At 45.7% G+C, this 19,338-nt stretch overlaps 2 protein-coding genes across 7 annotated transcripts in view; one reads left to right on the plus strand and one right to left on the minus strand.

Moving 5' to 3' along the window:
• Positions 1-4,608: 4,608 nt before the first annotated feature.
• LOC121044440 (putative speedy protein E7) lies at positions 4,609-10,113 on the plus strand. Of its 3 annotated transcripts, none has more exons than XM_040496724.1 (9): positions 4,609-4,694; positions 5,128-5,240; positions 5,685-5,801; positions 5,988-6,182; positions 7,731-7,789; positions 8,140-8,225; positions 8,750-8,924; positions 9,017-9,114; positions 9,926-10,113. In XM_040496724.1, exons 2-8 carry the CDS (start codon positions 5,225-5,227, stop codon positions 9,074-9,076), a joined length of 708 nt encoding a protein of 235 aa, XP_040352658.1. In that variant the 5' UTR covers positions 4,609-4,694; positions 5,128-5,224; the 3' UTR covers positions 9,077-9,114; positions 9,926-10,113. The 3 variants fall into 3 exon arrangements, with proteins under 3 accessions (XP_040352658.1, XP_040352656.1, XP_040352657.1); XM_040496722.1 differs by having other exon boundaries at positions 4,647-4,760; XM_040496723.1 differs by lacking the exon at positions 4,609-4,694 and adding an exon at positions 4,797-4,913.
• A 7,269-nt stretch (positions 10,114-17,382) lies between these two features.
• ANAPC1 (anaphase promoting complex subunit 1) overlaps positions 17,383-19,338 on the minus strand; it is a 97,698-nt gene continuing 95,742 nt past the window's right edge. For all 4 annotated transcript variants that reach the window (XM_040496728.1, XM_040496725.1, XM_040496727.1 and 1 more), the window contains exon 48: positions 17,383-17,755. In XM_040496728.1, coding sequence (XP_040352662.1) covers positions 17,640-17,755 — 116 coding nt within the window. In that variant the 3' untranslated portion in view covers positions 17,383-17,639. The remainder of the gene's footprint in view (positions 17,756-19,338) is intronic.

Here is a 19,338-nt window from a genome sequence, read left to right on the forward strand (position 1 = left end):
TGAGAAATCCCACCGATCAACTGCCCCACACTGGAACCTATCTCCAGACTTGTGCTCCCTACTTTGGTAGCTCCAATCACCTGATCTACCAAAGAAGGAAACAGTCCGTTGAGTCTCTTGCTCCCAGGAGAGGGCACTTCAGGACAAGACAAGAGGAACTTCTATCGTGGAATTATAATACACGTGTTCAGACTTGAAGATGAGGGACTACACCTCACTATGGCTTGCAACTTTGTAGTATTTGCCAGGTAGCGTTTGACAGAATGTTTTGATCCTTTGATCCTCATAACAACTGTATGAGATACATTCTATTATTCTTATTTTAGAGGTGAGGAAACCAAGAGGTTCAATCGCTGGATTAAACAGCTTCCTAACACACAGAGGGAAAGGTCAGGGTACCTGTTGGGAAGAGGAACTATAACATAACGGTTCTTTTTTTTTTTTTCTTTGCCTGTCTTCCAAAGCCAACACACCAATATACAGACGTCCAAGTACTGCGTTAACAGTGTGGAAGATCCTGTTTGAAAGTTCCACAGGCAAATGAACATCCCCAGTTTGGCAGCCACTGCTTCATTTCTTGGTTCATTTCAACAAATATGAATTGACCACCTTCTGGGGCCCAGACTGAGCAGCTGGTGGAAACTACTTCATCACCTACCTTACGGTAGGGGCACTCTGGATGCCAGAAAACTAATTTTAACTAGTGGAGACCTGCCATCACTGGAGATTTTCATGTTCTGAAGCCCATTCACAAAGCGTCTGGAGCCATTATGAGGCCACATACATAAAATCTCCGAGAGTGACCACTTCAAACAGGATGACATCCATGGAAGTGTGTGGCCTAATGTGTTCATTAAAAAAATAATAATAATAGTGTCCTGTTTAGAGTCACACATGACATTTTAGGAAAAGAACTCATTGTCAGGACAACCTTCCTAGAAACAGGGAGAATCCAGCCCTTTAGAAACAGGATTCTAGAAACTGTCTCCCCACCAACCCTAAACCCCACTCCGCTCCCTCCTTCCTATATGGTCCCAGATAACCATCCTGCAACATGCCTAGTCTGTCCTGAAAAGAAAGAAGGAAAATGCAGTATGATCCCACTGCTAACCACTGGCATTTTTAAGAGTATGTCTTACTCTAAAGAAGGAAGGAAGCCTCCAGTTTAATATGAGGTAGAGTGACAATGCCTCCATGTCTTGTAATCCACCTGACTGAGGAAGGGAAGCCTGCTGTACAGTCGCCCTGCAAAAAGAGCCCAGATGACATCAGCAAACAGGACCCAACTTTTAAGAGAAAATCCAGATTACTTGTTTGGGAGCTCCTTACACTCAGTTTTTTAATATCAATTACAAAAAACAAAAACAAATATTTTTAAACCCTCATCTATACTTCTCTGTGGTTTTAATTTTTTTTTTTTAATCTATTTATTTGGAGAGAGACAGAGACAGCATGACCAGGGGAGGGGGAGAGAGAGAGAGAATCCCAAGCAGGCTCCGTGATACCAGCACAGAGCCCAGTGTGGGGCTTGAACCCACAAAAGCATGAGATCATGACCTGAGCCAAAACCAAGAGTCAGACACTTAACTGACTGAGCTACACAGGCACCCCCTCTCTGTGGTTTTAGAAAGGACTATTCCTAACGGAGATGACCACACTCTGAAGAAACTGAGCAGGGAATTTTTTTGGCTGGCTTCATATAGTGAAGTCGCCTGAGAATTCAGTCACTCATTTACTAGGCACCTACTATGTGCCAGTAATTGTTCTAGGCAATTAGGATACTTCAATGAACAAAAGAGATAAAGACGCTTGCCATTGAGGAGGTTATATTCTAAGAGAGGGAGACAGATCATAAGCTCTAATCAGAAGTTATATCGCATATAGTAAAAGCTGGTACGTGCCACGGAGAAGGAAAGAACAGAGTAAGGACAATCAGGAGAGGAGGGCCAGTCAAGATGGAGGGAGTTATAATTAAATTTCACATAGAGCGGTCAGGGCCGGCCGTTGAGGAAGTGACGTTTGAGCAGAGACTAGGCTTATTTAATGTTGGACCAGGCACTATGCAGACGAAGCATGAGAACAGACGAGTCTGGGAGCAGCCAGAAGATTCCAACAATGCGATTTGCTGAGGAGCCACCAACAGGGTTAGGCACAAAATTTAGGAAGAGCGACCGGAAAGCTCTAAGATTGGAGACTTTGCAACAGACCTGATGGTGATGAAATAGGGAACCTGCCCAGAAAGTCCGTAAGGGTCGGGCCTTTGAGTGGCCTTAACCAAAGCTGCAACACGGCGCACATGACCCAGTGACACACTGCGGGTGGCGTTAACACTCACCCCTGTATCCTTTGCGACAATGGAGGAAAACACATTTGGTGTTAGAAAAATCAGAAAAAAACGTTGCTGCTCACCAGTAAAATCTTTTCCGCGAAGAGACTCCACATGTGCAGCACCATGTCTGGAAGCTCTCCAGGCAATAATCTGGGGCCATCACAGGCCTCACTTCATCTGTTTCCCTTCTCTCAGAGACCACTCATCTGCACTGCCTCACATCCGATGTCTTGAAGTCTGACTTGGTTTTTTCTATTTAGTTATCTCAGGGGGGAGGGTAAATTCTGTCCCTATTTACTTCACCTATGTGAAAGCACAAGTGCGGAGAGCAGTGACTCTTGAAGTTTGAGAACTGGATTAGAACTGTAGACCCTCTGGTTGTCAACCACTGAGGGGACACTCCCCAGTCAGGAGAGCTCTCGAGCTCCCCAGCACATGGTTATTCTTTATGTGTGTCATAGATCGATGGTGGGCCCGTCCGTTCCTTCCTGCCCCTGTCGTTACACATCCACGTCCTTGTCATGGCCTCATGGTGGGCGGAGTATATTTCCCCATGCTGGAAATATGGAGCTGGGCTCTGACTTGCAGCCCGACAAAAGCTGAGGTTTGCCATGTGCTCCCCGGCTGGTCTTGAACAATCACAGCAGCCAGAACACCCATCTCCCTGGACTCTGCAGAGTGAGTTTCTCCACTCAGCCCTGAGGGGTGTTTCCTGCAGAAGGTTGTGAGGACTGTCAGCTGGACGAACGGGGGAAATGTCGTTCAGAGCAAGTCTGGGTTAAGATACTGAGTGTGGCTTGGTCTCAAATGCACCGCACTAAGTAGAAGAATTAAAAATAATTTGGTACTTGTCTGAAAGCTCTGGTCACTAGTAGGATTCAACTTGTCTCCCCTAACAAGATAATCTCGCTAAAGCAAAAATAAGGTGCCCCTCACCGGGAGGATGGGCAGCCTTGATGTAAAGACTCTGTTAAGAGGATGAAAAGACAAACTACAGACTGGTAGAAAACATAGTAAAACCTTGGATTGCGAGTAACTCGTTCTGCAAGTGTTCCTTAAGACAAGCAAACATTTCTAGTAAATTTTAATTTGATAAACGAGAGTGATGTCTTGCAATATGAATAGTACGTGACAGCGAATGTCACATGATCACAACTGAGCCAAAGGTTCTTTTCTCTCTCTCTCTCTCTCTTTCTCTGCAGGATTGCGGGTGATCATCTCCCATGCTCAGATGCTCTGTCTCAGGCCACAGTGTTCGGCAGAAATCAGTGATTTTTCAGAACGTTGGAAGGTGCCCACAGCTGGCACTAGTGTATTTTTTGTCACTCCAAAGCACCTATGGACAGGCCTTTGCTTTTCCATACAAGAGTGAACTTAGCAATGCTCTGCTTCAGTCTAGGCCATTAGATAGGTTCCTTGTTAAAGTTGCACAAAAAGAAAAAGATTCCATTGAGTCAATAGATAGTAATGATTCTGTTAGTGATAGTGAAAGTTGTCCAACACAATAACCCTCCTCTCTCTTGTCTCCCAGCCACGAAAGTTTTCAAAGGTTTTCAAAGGTGAGTGCAGGTTAATTTATTTTTCTTTATATTTTGTACTTTCTTTCTTATTTTGTATTATATTACAGTATGTAATCATTTTTATATGAATATTTTTGGATGCTAGAATGAATCATCTGAGTTTCCATTATTTCTTATGGGGAAATTCATTTTGATATGCAAGTGCTTTGGATTACAAGTATGTTTCCAGAATGAATCATGCTCACAAACCAAGGTTTTACTATATTTGCAAACCATGGATCTTACAAAGGACTTGTATCCAGAATACATAAAAAGCTCTCAAAATGCAATAGTAGAGAAGGAAACAATTCAATTTCACCAGAGGATATACAGATGGCAAATACATGTGAAAAAGATGTTCAAAATGATGCGTGACTATGTGAATTACTTTTATTATGGATGAGGAACTAATCAGCTTTCAAGTTTGTGCTTTCTCAGTTTTTAATATGTGGATGCATTGCTTTCATTGGGAATCATTAATAAATTTGATTAAACACAAGATGAGTTTCAAAGCAGAGAGAATGTTGGGATAAGAGGAGGTTGAGTCCAGTCCTCTGGCTTGGATACTAACTCCCCTCCCCTTGAGGCCCATCGCCTTTTCCTCGAGCACCTTTTATAGACCAAAGAGCAGCTCCTAGTGGAATGGTGTGATGTCATCAGTGACTTGGGGCAAGGGCTCTGGAATCTTAGAAGCCATTTGATCTCAAACACCTGGCTACAGTCAGTGTTCTCACACTGTTCTGAGGCTGTGCTCTGAGTAAGTGTGAGGGGCCTAGATCCTGAGAGAGCCAGGACGTGTGTTCTGGGTGAGTGTTGCTCGTTCCTGTACTAGACTGGTGTGTAAGACCATCCAGCTTGGCCCTCATGGAAAGGTAATTGAGACTCAACTATCACTGCCCCTGGCCATTCTTTCCTTGAGCACTGGTCAGACCACAAGTTCTAATCCCAAATCCAAAGTGCTCTAGCCACGGTCAAGGAACACATCCTAGACAAGTTAAGTCACCATTTTCTCATCTGTAAATCAGGTAAGCTATACATCTCACCTTACAGATCATTATAAGGATTGAATGAGGTCATTCTCTATGTATTATTGATCAATACTGGAAGTTCAACAAGCAATCAATAACTGTTAGCTATTTTTACCATTCTAATTATTATCAGGTTTCACAAAGAGCAGGTTAAGCAAACAGAAATGGCCAGTCAGAATCAGGTTGATCCCTTCCCTCTTTTTGTATGCAGAGAAGACAGGACCCCTCTGGGCTCCACATCAGCTGCCTCAGAGACTGCTCCAAGCCAACAGGACGCAGCAAAGAAGAGTCAGAAGAAAAGGGTGTGCATGGAAGGGAAGGCAGGTGTGTGTGGTCATCTGGCCTCTAACCCTGGTTTCTGAATGAATGAAACTGATAGAAGACCATAGCTCCTCTCTCCTTCCTCCCCTCTACTCTCATGTGTTTGGATCTGCATGGGCAGGAGAAAGGGTGTTCAGGGTGAGACAGGGAGGTCACTATCATGTTCACTTTTATACCTATTAAAGACAGCTAGGACTAGAGAACTTCCCCCAGGCAGAATGATCCATGGAAAGAGGCACAGGAGAGTAGATTTTGCCTGGCAAAGAAAGGGAAATAATAGCTCAATTCCTACCCTCCTTTATAGACAAGGGCAAAGGGGTGATGGTCATTCTCTTATCCCTTCAGATGTCACATGCAAAATTCTCAAGGTGAGTGGGCAAGGAAGGGCCTCGCATTTTCCGGGTGGGCCCCCTATGATGACACAGGGTCCTTCCTTTCTCTCTGCAGCTCCACAGAATAGGAGCCCTCTGGCCTCCAGTTCTGCATCTTCAGAGGTTGTCCCTGAGCAGAGAGCCAGGACAATGAGAGGCCAGAAGAATAGGAGATGGACGGATGTGAAGGCAGGTATGTGTCCCTAGGCACCCCTCAGCTTCCCTGCACCAAGTATCAACTAATGCCGAGTAAATCACTTGTTATCTTATCTTCACAAGGCTGGGTCCAGTCTTCAGAGTGAGCTGCAAGGAAAGGACCCCACTTCTCAGGTGGGTCACATCCACACACTCCGAATGACCGAGTCTGTTGTTCCCGCAGGGACCCAGGAGAGAAGTGCCCCGGCCTCCAATTCCACCACCTCTGAAGCTCTCTCTGAGCTGAAGTCCTGGAAGAAGAGGGGGCAGAAGAACATATGGACTGTCAATCATGTTGAGGGGACAAAACTCAGGATGAACAAGAGGAGAAGACCCAGTTACCGTCCTGAAGACCAAGAAGCATTCTACCGACTTCTGGGTGTGTGCTCTGGGCTGATGGAGCGTTCAGGGCCCTGCTGAGCTGAAAATCATGTGGGAGGCAGTGGCTCTGGGATCGTGCTCAAACCTCCCCCAGGTGCTAAGCTCTAAGGTGTCCAGGTGGTGTGGACACAGAGCGACCCTGCTTCTTCTGTGGAGTTGGCAAGTTCTTCCTCTCTGAGACAAGTTCTTGGAGGGAGAGGATGAAGGGTCACACTAGGGAGTCCTCAACTGTCAAGACATTTCACAACCAACCAAGGGGTCCCTCCTCTACCCACTGAGATAGAGTCATGTATTCCCTGCAAGTAAGATTTTAGAGATTAGTGATGAAAAGGCAACCTAGATCTTGCTGCCTTGGTGTTCAAGGTCGGGGAGACAAAAAACAACCTCATACAGAAATAGGCTGCTCTCAGCCAATGACAAACGCGAAGACATAAATTTCTTCAAAGGCAATGATGCCTGGAGATGGGGCCTGAGCAAGGATAGGGGAGCTTTATGAAATGGAGTACTCAGGGAAGGTCTGTCTGAGAAGGTGGCATCAGGACCGGAGGCAGGACTGAGTGTCATATATTTAGGGACAACACTGAGATCACATTGTCCAATACAGCATTCATTAGCCACATGGAGCTATTTAAATGTCATTTTAAGTGAAGTCAATAAGCTTTTAAAATTCAGTTTCTCGATCTCATGAGCCACATTTCAAGAGTGTGGTAGCCACCCATGCCTAATGGCTGCCATATTGAACAATACAGATATAGAACATTGTCATCATCACAGAACATTCTACTGAAGAGATCCAGACTGACTGGAGAGGGGTCAAGGAGCACGAAATGATCCATGACTCCTCCATCCCCACTGTGCAAATATCATTGTCCCAGGCAAGGAATGGGGGATACACAGCACTGGACATTCTCAGGTCTTCACTGGAAAATGGGGCCTCCAGGGGACACCTCTAATCCCCAACAAGCCTTCTGGGAGCAGGGGAAGCCATATCATTATCTTTGGGAAGCAGGCAGATCCAGGAGAGAAGGGGCAAGTGCCTAGTGCCTCGGGTTGGAGGGTGGGGAGGCTGCAAACTCACCACCACAGGCTCAGGGTGCTCAGTTAATCAGGTGGGGCAGGGAAACTCTGGACAGTCACAGCATGATAAAGTGACAAGGATGTGGTGTCACAGAGACCCATGGCCACATGCAAGCTTCTGGCTTGAGGCAAATTTGTTAAGCTTTGAGAGCCGGGTCACATCTCTGTGATTAAAAAAAAAAAAAAAGTGCCCCCTGCCATCACATGGAAGATTAAATTATAATAGCAAACTCCATGCCCCACATTTGAAACTCACAATACAGGTGCCAGTGGAAGGAATAGCAGCTATTACTAATGTTAAGGCTCATAAGCCTCCTGGAAGAAAGGAGGCTGCCTCCACTTCCATGAGACAAAGGAACTTGGAGAGGCTCCGGTTTTCCTCCTTCCCTCTGGGGTGTCCCACAGCCCTTCACTCACGTCTCCCAGAAGGGTTGCCCCAAGGCCCTCATCACTTTCCCTTCCTTTGCAGAGGATCCTGTTATCCAGAGCTTCTTGGAAGCTGACATTTTCCTCAAAGTGTCTGATAAGGTATCTGCTGCATAATGATGAGGGACCGAGGGGTCTACAGAGTCCCCACCCCATGAGGGCAAGAACAGAGAGCCAGATTTCTGCCCAGGCAGGAGAAGGCCTGGAGAGATCTGCTCTCAGTGCCAGAGAAGGAAAGGACACACTGCCCGTGGCCTGCCCTGCCCACTGGAATCTTCTGCTGGCCTTCCCGTCGGCTCCCCTCCACATGCCAAAGGGACTCAGCACAGCCTCCCTCCTCCACCTCTGCTGAGGGTTTCCCACTATGGCCGTTGGATGGGGCAGGACACATGGCCTGTGCAGGACACTCTCACCCTTCTATTCACCCCTCACCTGCCTTCTACTCCACACAGTACCTGCTTTCCATGGTGGTGGAATATTTTGGCCGTGTCGGGCTGCCTGGACACCTCTACAACAGGATCCACTTCTTCCTGGCCCTGTGAGTGCCTCCCTGGGGGCCTGTTCTCAGTTCTGCCCAAACCCCCCATTCCCACAGCCTCACCAGCCCACCTGGGTGCGTGGCCATGCTATGAGCCAGAGAGTCCCCACTGGTAGTCCCTCTTGGCCGCAGACCAGACAAAAGGTCTTCAGGGGTCAGACGTTCTTGGGGGAGAGGAAGGCAATGAGCAAGGTCCTGTGATAAAGAAGAGTCAGGAAACACCACTGGCTGCTCAGAGACTGCATGACCCAAGAGAGGAGGCCACAGGGAAATGGCAGACAGCCAGAACCTTGACTCGGGCCAGGCACAGCATGGGTCCCGTAGGCTTAGTGTTGAGGATAGTCCTGCTGTCCCTCTGGACCCAGGCGCCCTGCAGAGAGGGCTTCCCGGACCCTCCCTCCTGGATAGACCAACCCAGGCACCGGGTCCTCCAGTGTGGCCTCCGCAGACTCTCCCCACTGTGCTGCCTGAGGCTGGCTGTGGGCACTGGGGCCTGCCAAGCTTCCCTGCTTTTCCCATGGCAGCTACATTGCCTCCGACATGGAGGAGGACAACCCCACATCCAAACGGAGCATCTTCCAGTTCCTGCTGGGCAGGGAACACTGGCCGGAACTCTACAAGGAGTTCCTGAAGCTGAAGGTGGAGTTCTTCCATGCAATGGGGCACCGAGCCTGGGTCACCCCGGAGTTGTGTGAGGAGGTCTGTGGGGGGACGAGGGCCAGGAGGCACAGCCCAGAGGCGGTGGGGCTGGGCCCTTTCTCCAAGTGCTTACGTTGCTGTTTCCCTTTCAGATCCAGGCCGAGAACCCACATCACTGGGTCTGGAGTCGGGCACGCCAGTGCGCCCCCTAGGTTCCCAGGGAACAGAACGGGGGCTGCAGGTGGTCCCGGTGAGTGCCCCGGGGCTCTGCAGGGTTGGACAACCCCACCCTCCATGCCCTTGCGGTCACCTCCTAGGCTGGCATGAAGAGGAAGCAGTATAGCATCCCTTAATGCATATTAGCATAGTAAGGGCTCTGAGAACTCCTGTGGTAAAGTAAGTAATTACCTGTGCTTATATCAAAATTCTCCAAATGATTTTCATTATGGAATCATGTAAGCAACACAAGATCCAAATTTGCATATCAAAAAAATTTTTTGGGAAGCTCCTGGAAATGCTGATCTAAGTAATGAAAACTTCTGCAGGGTTTTCGATCTGAGTTGCCAATTTTTAAACATAAATAAATGGAAGACACTGAAGTCATCCTTTCTGGAAAAGGGGCTGTTACCCTGGTGGCTCTTGGGAGGAAAGACAGATTATTTCCAGCATGTGATCAAAAGTGGTATTTGTTTTGCTCCCACATGAAGCAAGCCTAGTAGCTGGGTCCCTGAAGGATATGTCAGGGTCTCACCGTGTCATGGACAGAAGGAGTTCCCAGGGCTCCTGGTCTCTGCAGAAATAAAATTGCTGGGGGGGGGGGGGAACAAGCCCACAGAACTGTGAGGAAGTACACCATAGATGACACATTTATAGAAAACAATCACTTGACTAGCATCCACTCTTTAGAATATGTTTTCTTTAGTTTAAATTTAGTTTTTATATTTGGGTTTACTTGAAGTCAGGGGAGATCTTCGGTGAAATGCATCAGGAATCCTTTGCCTGGGGACATGGCTATACTAGAATAATCTTGTGAACTGAGCTCCCCCCTCCCCTCTTTGCAGGATGTGATGGAGCCTATTCTCATCCTACGAGAAAGAAGGTCAAGTGTGCTTTGTGATAAACCAAGTTTAGGATAAAGTTTAATTCATCCACAGGCTTTTTCCTTGAGGACAAACAACTATTATATATGTCAGAACCTCAATATGCCCAAGAATGACTGCCACAATAAAAAGGAGACAAATACTATGTACTGGGGCTGCTCTTGGGTCTGGTCACTTGTAAGAGCAATGAGGGTGGCAGCTGATTTTGCCTGAGCCCCTTTCCAACATGCACCTTGTGGTGAGCTGATGAGAACTTCCTCACTCGAGAGTTTGCCTCTTCCACTCTGATCTCGCTTTCTTTTCTTGTAGCTCCCGCCCAACCCCTGCCTCCCCCTGCCCCGACACCAAGCTGCTGCCTCCTTCGCAGCCTCTGGGAGCTACACAGGGATAGCATCGGGCCTCCAGCTTTCCTCAGACCTGCAGGAAAGAGGGTGCAGGGAGAGCCAGGACCACCGCAGCCTGAATAGCATGGTGACCCTCCAACCTTCCAGTGGGTGTCAGCCAGCAAAGGCCCTGACCCCTGGATAACCTGGAAGGGTACAGTAGTAACATGGAGGGGAGACCAAAAGAGTCAACATGCCAGAGAAGGAGCCTCTGCAGAGACTGAGGCCAGGCAGAGGGAGAGGGACAGAAAGTCTGGGAAGAGACCTGGACCACTGAGGAGGAGGTGAAGGAAGAGGCCAAAGAAACCGCTAGAAGATGGTGAGGAAAAGAGGAGACAGGAAGGGGAGAAACACATTGGGAAAGAGGATGCAGAGAGGCCGTTGTAGACAATCAGCATCTTGGGGACAGTTGTCCTTGGAGCCCTTCCTGACAATCTGCTAGAAAACAGCTTTACCCAATGAAGAGACGGTAGGGAACTCCAGAGAGCAGACCAGCAGAGGCACGGAGGGCATTGATGTGTGGATCTAAGGCTGAAACAAGAATGGGAGTAAGAGGCTGGAGTCCTATGCCATCATACACTCTGACATTCTAGAAATAACCCAAATTTCAAAGTGAGATAAGGGAGAGAAGGGAGTGGGCTCATGAACAGCTGCCTGGGGGAGAGGTGGGGAGGTCCCAGGGTGCCATTGAGGCCAGAAACAAGGCAGTGGAAGCCTAGGTAAAAAAAAAAAAAAAAAGAGGGAGTCCTATGAAGATATTAGAGTTAAATGTATTCACAAAACAGAAGCCATCCTGAATGCCACATTAATGAATATGACAAATTTTAAGAGAGCAAACAAAACATCAAATAATGATACATGATAAATAGAAGAAATACAGTAGAAATATAAAATATGAGGCTCAACTGAGATCAAATTATTTGTATTAATAAATCTGAATTAATAAACCTGAAGAAAAAGATTTTCAGATTGATTCGCAAAGCAAAACCCAGCTCTCTGACATTATCCTTAAATCATTCAGAGGTGCTAACAATAAGGTGAGGGGCAGGGGTATACCATGCAAACGCCCTCAAATGAGGGTAGGGATTGTGATCTTGATACCACGGAAGGAACATTCAGGTGCAAAACCCTTCAGACACTAAGAAGGATACTTGGGATGGGGATGAGGGGCAGGAACTGGGGGTCGGTGCCCAGCATTACAGGCACTCCACAGGCCTTGGGTGGTCCACTGCAGCTCAATTTGCTCAGTGATGTTCACAGATTTTACAGTCCTCTCGATGGGTGGGTAGGTAGGTAGGTAGGTAGGTAGGTAGATAAACAGACACATATATTGATACATAGATATGTATAGCTACTTTAGATAGGAAATCTAATTATTAGATAGTAATTACAATTACCAAAAACCATCTACCTCTTACTGTCTTTTTCCCATGGAAATGACTGATTTTGCCACGAAATTTCTGATAACTACAAGGTTCCCAGGAACTTCACAGTCAAGCCATAAGAAGCTAACTCCTTTCAGGAAGTAATATGGTGGCTGTTCAACCCTCTCTACCCCACGAGCACTTAGCATTTTCTTCTTGCTGAGAAAAGAAGCATTTGCGGGGTGCCTGGGTGGCTCAGTCAGTTAAGCATACGATTTCGGCTCAGGTCATGATCTCATGGTTCGTGAGTTCGAGCCCTGCGTCAGGATCTGTGCTGACAGCTCAGAGCCTGGAGCCTGTTTCAGATTCTGTGTCTCCCTCTCTCTCTGACCCTCCCCCGTTCATGCTCTGTCTCTCTCTGTCTCAAAAGTAAATAAACGTTAAAAAAAATTTTTTTAAATAAAAAAATAAATAAAAATAAAAATGAAAAGAAGCATTTGCTAAGAAAAGCATTTTCTTCTTTCTTCTTGAGTCCTCTGGAACCATCCAGTCACAAATAATCACAGTACTTACTGTCTGTGACACCCAGTCCTTGCAGCTCCAGAAGGCCAAGGTAGAAATAGTTGGGCTAAGAGGTGGTTTCTCTCCTGACTCATGCATCTAAGTGACTCAGTCCCAGGAAGTTTGGCGCAAAACTTGGTCAACGCAAATCATCTCAGTTACTCAGCTGAAAGACCATACATTCTTCCGTTAGTCCCCTCAGTGTGTTAGGGAGAACCTCAAGGCCCCTCGCGCGGGGAGGGCGGCCGGGGGCGGTCACTGACACTGTGACCCAAAATGGGTACCATCCAGATGAGTTGGTGCATGGATCATAGGATTGCCACGAAATCTTGGGGTTTCAGAGCACACCTGAGGGTTTGGTAATGGAAAAGGAAAGTGAACACCACTGGGAGATAGCCAAGGGGCTGGAAATTCCATAAGCAAAACCAGGGGAGACCAAGTGGTAGTGAGTGGTTTTTATGGGACTCAGGGATGGGGCTGAGTTCACACCTAGGTCACTGTGTCCCACATAGCAGCACAGGGTTTGCTCAGGAACTAAGAAGAAAAGGTGTTGATAAAGGGAAGCAGACAGAGGGTTTGGGGAGCAGAGGACTGAGAAGCCCCTGCAAAACTCCAGAAACTCAGGGGTGGGGGCCCCTGTCACAGCAGATGTCACCATCTGCCCTCATGTCTGCCTGTGACAAGTGCAGAAGACTAAGGGCTTTGCCGCCTCTTCCTCCTCCAGGCCTCACGTGGGCATCCTGGCTCCTCACAGTGGCACCCGCTTACCTGGCCCCACATGGAAACAGCTGGAGGCTGAGCAAAGAGGAGGTGGTGAGATGCTGAACTGACATCAGTCCACACAGAGGGCACAGTGAGATGACCCACAAATTGGAACAGAGAGGGAGTTTGGAGCAAGATGACACAAGACAGCACCCATGCCCCCCTGCCCTCTGAGGATCTGCAGAAATTTCAAGTGGGGGTTGGTGCTCATCTCCTCTAGATCTTACCGCACAGGGAGTCTGCAGCTAGAGAGGCTAATTACAATGGGTTTGCTAATGATTCTTCCATTGTTGAAGAGTTGTGGACACTTACCCACATTTCCAGTTGATGAGACTATCTTCTTGGTCTCTGGAATGGCACACAGTGAACAAAATATTCTTGCTTAAATGAAAAATAGGGACAAATGTGAACGCAAGACAAATGAAAAACCACGAGTAACCCTAACTAGATTCCAAACGCCTATGATGTCTCCCCAGTGATGGGATCCCCCAGATCATGATCTAGCATGTCTAGGTTCTGGAAGCCCATGGACTACAGACCCACAACGCAGCATACCTGAATGTAAGACTAGAGATGGATCCATTAACTACAGAGACAAGGCAACAGATTTCACACCTCAGTATTGGAGTAAACGCAGGAGGAAATTATGAACGTGCAGTTATTTATAGGCATTCACTGATTTTATTGAACTGAATATAAATTGTTTCTAAATTTCCCATTTCATATTATAATGTGCCACAGAATAGGAAGAAATATTTTCAGCTGAAAGAGAAATTTCAAATTTAAGTGGTTGTTACATGAGCAAGAAAGCAACACGTAGACTAACTCAATCTAATTCCAAGAAATTACAAAGGCCTCTGTTCTTTGAAAGATGCAGAGAGAAAAGAAGGGTCCACAAACTGCCTGGTGCAATGTCCTTCTAACTCATGTTTAGTCTGCCTCTTTCTCAGCATCTACTAGACTACGAAAAAAGGCAGTAATGAACCCGGTTCAGGGGTTAGAAGCAGTGTGATCTGAAAGCCCAGGCTTGTTAGGGTTGTGATGGGGAGCAGTGCAGCCTTGGGCCAGCCACCTCCCTCCTTGAGCTTCAGGGGTCTCAGCTCTAGAAAGAGGGGCAGGACCAGAGGCCACCCGAGAGATCTTCCAATGTTGACATTTTATGTAACTGCCTATAGATTGAAGGTCCTGCCCTCTGAACAACCCCTACTCCCCATCCCAGCAGCCCTTTCATTCAAGGACATAAGATGGAGCAAAGCAAGAGGACGGCGAACAGGCAAGTCCGACCTTACCCACAGGCAAGAATTAACAATACGGTTTTAGGGGCTTCTCTTTCACTTTAGCAAAAAAGACTTTCCCACAGCTTGTGACTAATGAGAAGCGAGCAATGTATTTCTGAGTGGGGGAAACCTGGCTGGCCCTTGGAAGCAGGAAAAGACAGTCACCTGGGAAGTTCTATAAACCACATGGGTATTTACAGGGTGCTGCTAAGTGCTAACAGAGGCCTCTAGCCTGGGTAAACCCTTTTAGTAGCCGCCCCTCCAACTTCCCCTCTGCTTCCTTTCACTGCTGGTTGAAAACTGCAGATAGCTCGGGATACAGAGGTGACCTAATCCTGTCCTGTCCTCCATAGCTCATTTGGAGAGAACTTCAATACAGCTAATTTTCTATAAAATGTGCTATGAAGACGGAGGAACCCAGAAGACAAGCTTCCAGCCCTGTATGCAGGAGGCAACAAAGTCTTCTGCATTGGATCTCAAGTTGACCCATGGCCTTCCAACGTCACCCAGCTCCCGGCATCCTCTCCTGACGTTGGCCTTCTCCTGTCCCTCAGATTGAGCTTTGACATGGCTTTCATCAGAATCAACACGTCCATTCCTCTGACAATTGCTGCCTTGGCACCACACACTCTGGCTTCTATTCAGAATCCCAGCTTCCAAGCTCTGGCCTATCTGCCCAGCAGGCACACTGGCCTCCCACCAAGTGGGTCTGTACGCTGATTATCAAGCTGAGAGATGAGGCCAGCTTCTTCTGGCTTCCTCTGGGATGTCAGAAGATCCTGTGAGCCAGGATCCCTGTAAGCTATGAAGTCAGCCAGTTTCTGGACAAAGGGTGAGAAAGTGGCCTTACTCCAGTAAGATTAGGCTCTGGAGGGCTGAACCCAATGGACGCTCCTGCTAGGGCTGGCATCCATGCCTCAGAGCTGCCCACAAGTTCGTGCCTTCACTTCTTCACAAGACACTCAAGGGAGAAGCACAGATGTCAGCACCCATCAGGGAGATGATAAACGGTGTGTATGCATGTGTGCGTGCACGCATATCCGTAACTACTGTTTCTTTAATTATGTCTAATTATGGAAGCATTTATATTTGTGTGAATAGAAAAAAATGAATGTGGGGAATTATGAGTAAGTTAGGAACCATACTGTGACAGATATTAAGTAACTAGTACTCACCAGCATCTGGTTCTCGTCCCCTTCGTGGACATCCAGAAGAGCAGTCACACGAGGCAGATGGATTTGACTACTTCCTACCAACAAGCCATAATTGGAATTGACATGTGCCATTCCTGGGCCAAAACCCTTAGAAGCCCAATGCATTTCTCCAGCTCTTCCCTTGACTTAACTCGGAGGAGGCTGAAATATTCTGGATGGTGAGAGTTACTCTCCACATTTTTCGAGAACCCATATATACATAGAATTCATTTCTTAGATGATCCTAGCATGCCTGCTCAAGAGAAGACTGCCGAGAATACTCTCTCTGCTCCCTCCCACCTATTAGTCCCGAACTATCAAGACAATGCTGTTCCCAGGCGATCTACAATCTTTGATTCTGCTCTTTCTCTGATAAAGCCCGGTTTTTGTTTTTGTTGACAACATTCTAATGTCTGTTCCCCTCACATAGGAGAATCCATAGTGTGCAAATAAATGCCTCTCAAGTAATTCTTCAATCAGAGAAAAGCATACAAATTATAAACAATTGAGAATAAAGGTGGCAACAGTCACTCAGATACTGAGTTCTTTAAGTGTTGATTCAAATGGAATTTCTGTAATCTACCATTTTAATTTTTTTGTCTTTTATCTTTAATTATAAGAAAAACCAGCTAAGGCTGGCTCACTTGGTGGAGCATGTGACTCTTGATCTAGGGGTCTGTGAGTTCGTACCCCACATGGAGCATAGAGGTTGCTTAAAAAAATAAAATCTTTAAGAAAAGAAAAAACTAGCTAAATGTGAAGGGGAAGCACATTCCACCCTTCTAGGCAGTCATATCTCGTCTATATTGTACATGCAGGAGCAAGTCCTTGGGCAAGCGTTGCAGATGAAATATTGAGAGTCTATAGAGGGAATCAGTCTGCTTCTAGATACGTGCCTTGTAAATGCAGAAGCAAATGCCACATGGGTTTTTGCCAAAATCTCAATGAAAACATTTCTATTTACTTTATGCTTTACATTTAAAGCTGAAGAGCAAAATTCAGGATGTGGAAATGTGAAATCACTGAATGGATCTTGCCAGTGTGGTCCTGATGGCCATTCAGGAAGCAGAGGGCACATGTCAGAATCCGGACGGCAGGGAGTTTTCTTCTTCCTGTATTGGAAACCTGAAGCTGGAGGCAGCTTTATGTGAATATCTTTCATCATTACTTAGTCCAGCAACTCTTGATACAGATGTACATTCTCCAAATGCTGGGTGGAAACGGACTTTTATTTCTAAATATAATTTCTGAAGGCCTCTCAATAGTGGGAATTTCATATTTTCTCTATTCAGAGCAGGCTTCGTGTTGGGAAGTTCTTCATTAGGGCAGAAATGTCCTCCTGTACAAGGTGACTGCTCATACTGTGAGGATGCCCAGCACTGTCACACCAAGTACAAACTAATTTTAGACAGGAAAACTGTGACATCTTAGGAGATGCTAAAAACCATTTCCTTGCTGCACAGAGTAAAACTTGTTGACAGAGCTTCTTTTAAAACCTTGCATTTTTGAGCACAGTCACATCACCTGAATTGCCACAGGTGAAAGACTTGAAAAACTAATAGCCACTCTAGGGGCGCCTGGGTGGCTCAGTCAGTTAAGCGTCCGACTTCAGCTCAGGTCATGATCTCACAGTCTGTGAGTTTGAGCCCCATGTCAGACTCTGTGCTGACAGCTCAGAGCCTGGAGCCTGCTTCAGATTCCTTGTCTCCCTCTCTCTCTGCCCCTCCCCTGCTCATGCTCGGTCTCTCTCTGTCTCAAAAATAAATAAAAACATCAAAAAATTTTTTGAAAAAAAAAAACTAAACTAAACTAATAGCCACTCCAGCCCCCACTGCTCTTTTATTCTCTGAAACCCCAAACTAAAGTAAGCATCAAGAGTTAGGAAAACAAACCAAAAAACTTTATTTACAAAAGTAAACTTTAACTCACTTTTATATATCATATAATGTTAATGCCAACAGCAACAGAGCCTCTGGAACACTGAAAACACTTGGATATTAAAATACACTGAGGTTTGTGCAGCTCAATTCCCCCTAGTTATATTATAAAACTTATAAACATTTCATCAACTACGTTGTTTGGTCGTGTTTCTGTGCAGAAGTCACGTTTCAGGGTAGGTTTACCACCAGACGCAATCACATAACCATTGGCTGTGGATTTCCAAGAAGCAAAGGAGCCAATCTTAGCAAAGCTCGCACTGGCATTTTCAGATGTTGAAACTTGAAGAGGAGTTCAGCAAAGCTTGTGCTCCCTAAAGAAATGGAAAGGGGGGGGGGAAGTCACATCTCTAAATAAACTCAGCTGTACATCCTTTTGAGGAAGCTTCAGACACAATCACATTTAAAGCTGACATTCTTCCCTTTGAAAATAATTCCCCAAAGACACTATTTAAGTTCTGAATTTCCCATATCAAAATATAATTTGATGTAAGTTTGAATTTATCCATCCTGTACTTCAGAAAGTGACCTGTAGCTACATCTGAAACTATTACTATTATTTAATTATATATCACTTCAATATAATTAATAAATGTGCTTATCTACTTTCAACTACCATAATCAATGTCTTCAATACACACTTGAAAAAAGAACACAGGCTTAAAAGGAGTCACAGAGAAGTTTAATTTAATGCCTCAACCTCCAAGAAGCAATGGTTCTCAAACCTTGGCCCCACAGAGATCCCAACGTCATTCAGAAGTGGCATACAGCCTGGACACCTGGAGGTTTGAAAGCTGCCCAGGTGATTCTGATGCACAGCCAAGGTTAAGAACCACTGTTCTAAAAGAATTAGGAAGTGTATTACCTAAAAATCCTATTAGGCATCCTCTTCCTTTCTGCCTCTACCCCACCAAATGCAACTGTCCAGTACTCTTCTCCTAGCCCCACAACATACATATATACGATCCCTACACCTCTAGGCCACAGCAAGCATCCTAGCAGACATGCAGACAACAGAGGGATCAGGATCACAAGATCTCATGAAGATGGACAGAGAAAAGTCTCACGATATGATCAAGAGGCATTCTGATTAAAGGCATGACTAACACAAGAAAGAGTTCCGCTACACAGGATATGAGAAAGGCAAGTACTTCTCCTAAGTATTTCCTTTTATTGATTGGCCTCTGCAATCAGCTGAATTAAATGTGTTTAATAAACCTCAACAGTAATTAAGACAAATTTCCTATTTAATTGTTACTCTATGGTGTTCCCCAGACCTTGCTAAAACCCATGCACAGAGAATAAAAACATACAGGAAGATATGAAACAACCCCAAAATACTGATACACTATGGAATCGAACAGACCATTTACATTTAATGTGATACTGAAATGGTTAGGTTTAAACATATCATCTTGCTATTTGTTTTCTATTTGCTCCATCTGCTCTCTGTTCCCCATCGTCCTCTTCTGGATGGAGTATTTTCTATGGTTTTTTTTTTTTATGATTCCATTATAGCTCCTTTGTTGCAGTAAGTTCTGACTTTGTTTTCTTCAATAATTGCTTTGTGACTTACAGCATACACCTTTAAATTATCAAAGATTACCTTCAAGTGAGATTATACCACTTCACCCATCAGTATATGGGTCTTCCAACAGTACGTCCATTTCTCCCTTCCCAGCCTTTGAGCTACTGTTGTCATATTTTTCATGCTTTATAAACCCCATAGTACATTGTTATTATTTTTATTCTGTTGTCTTTAAAAAAGTATTTTTAAAAGAAATAAATCTTGCCTATTTACCCAGGTAGTTACCATTTCCAAAGTTCTGCATTCCTTTGTGTAGACCCCTACTTCCATCTGATATTATTTTCCCTCAGCCCAAAGGACTTACTAGAC

This window comes from Herpailurus yagouaroundi, unplaced genomic scaffold (genome assembly GCF_014898765.1).
Source record: "Herpailurus yagouaroundi ecotype Mexico unplaced genomic scaffold, PumYag 188, whole genome shotgun sequence".
NCBI classification, from domain to species: Eukaryota; Metazoa; Chordata; class Mammalia; order Carnivora; family Felidae; genus Herpailurus; species Herpailurus yagouaroundi.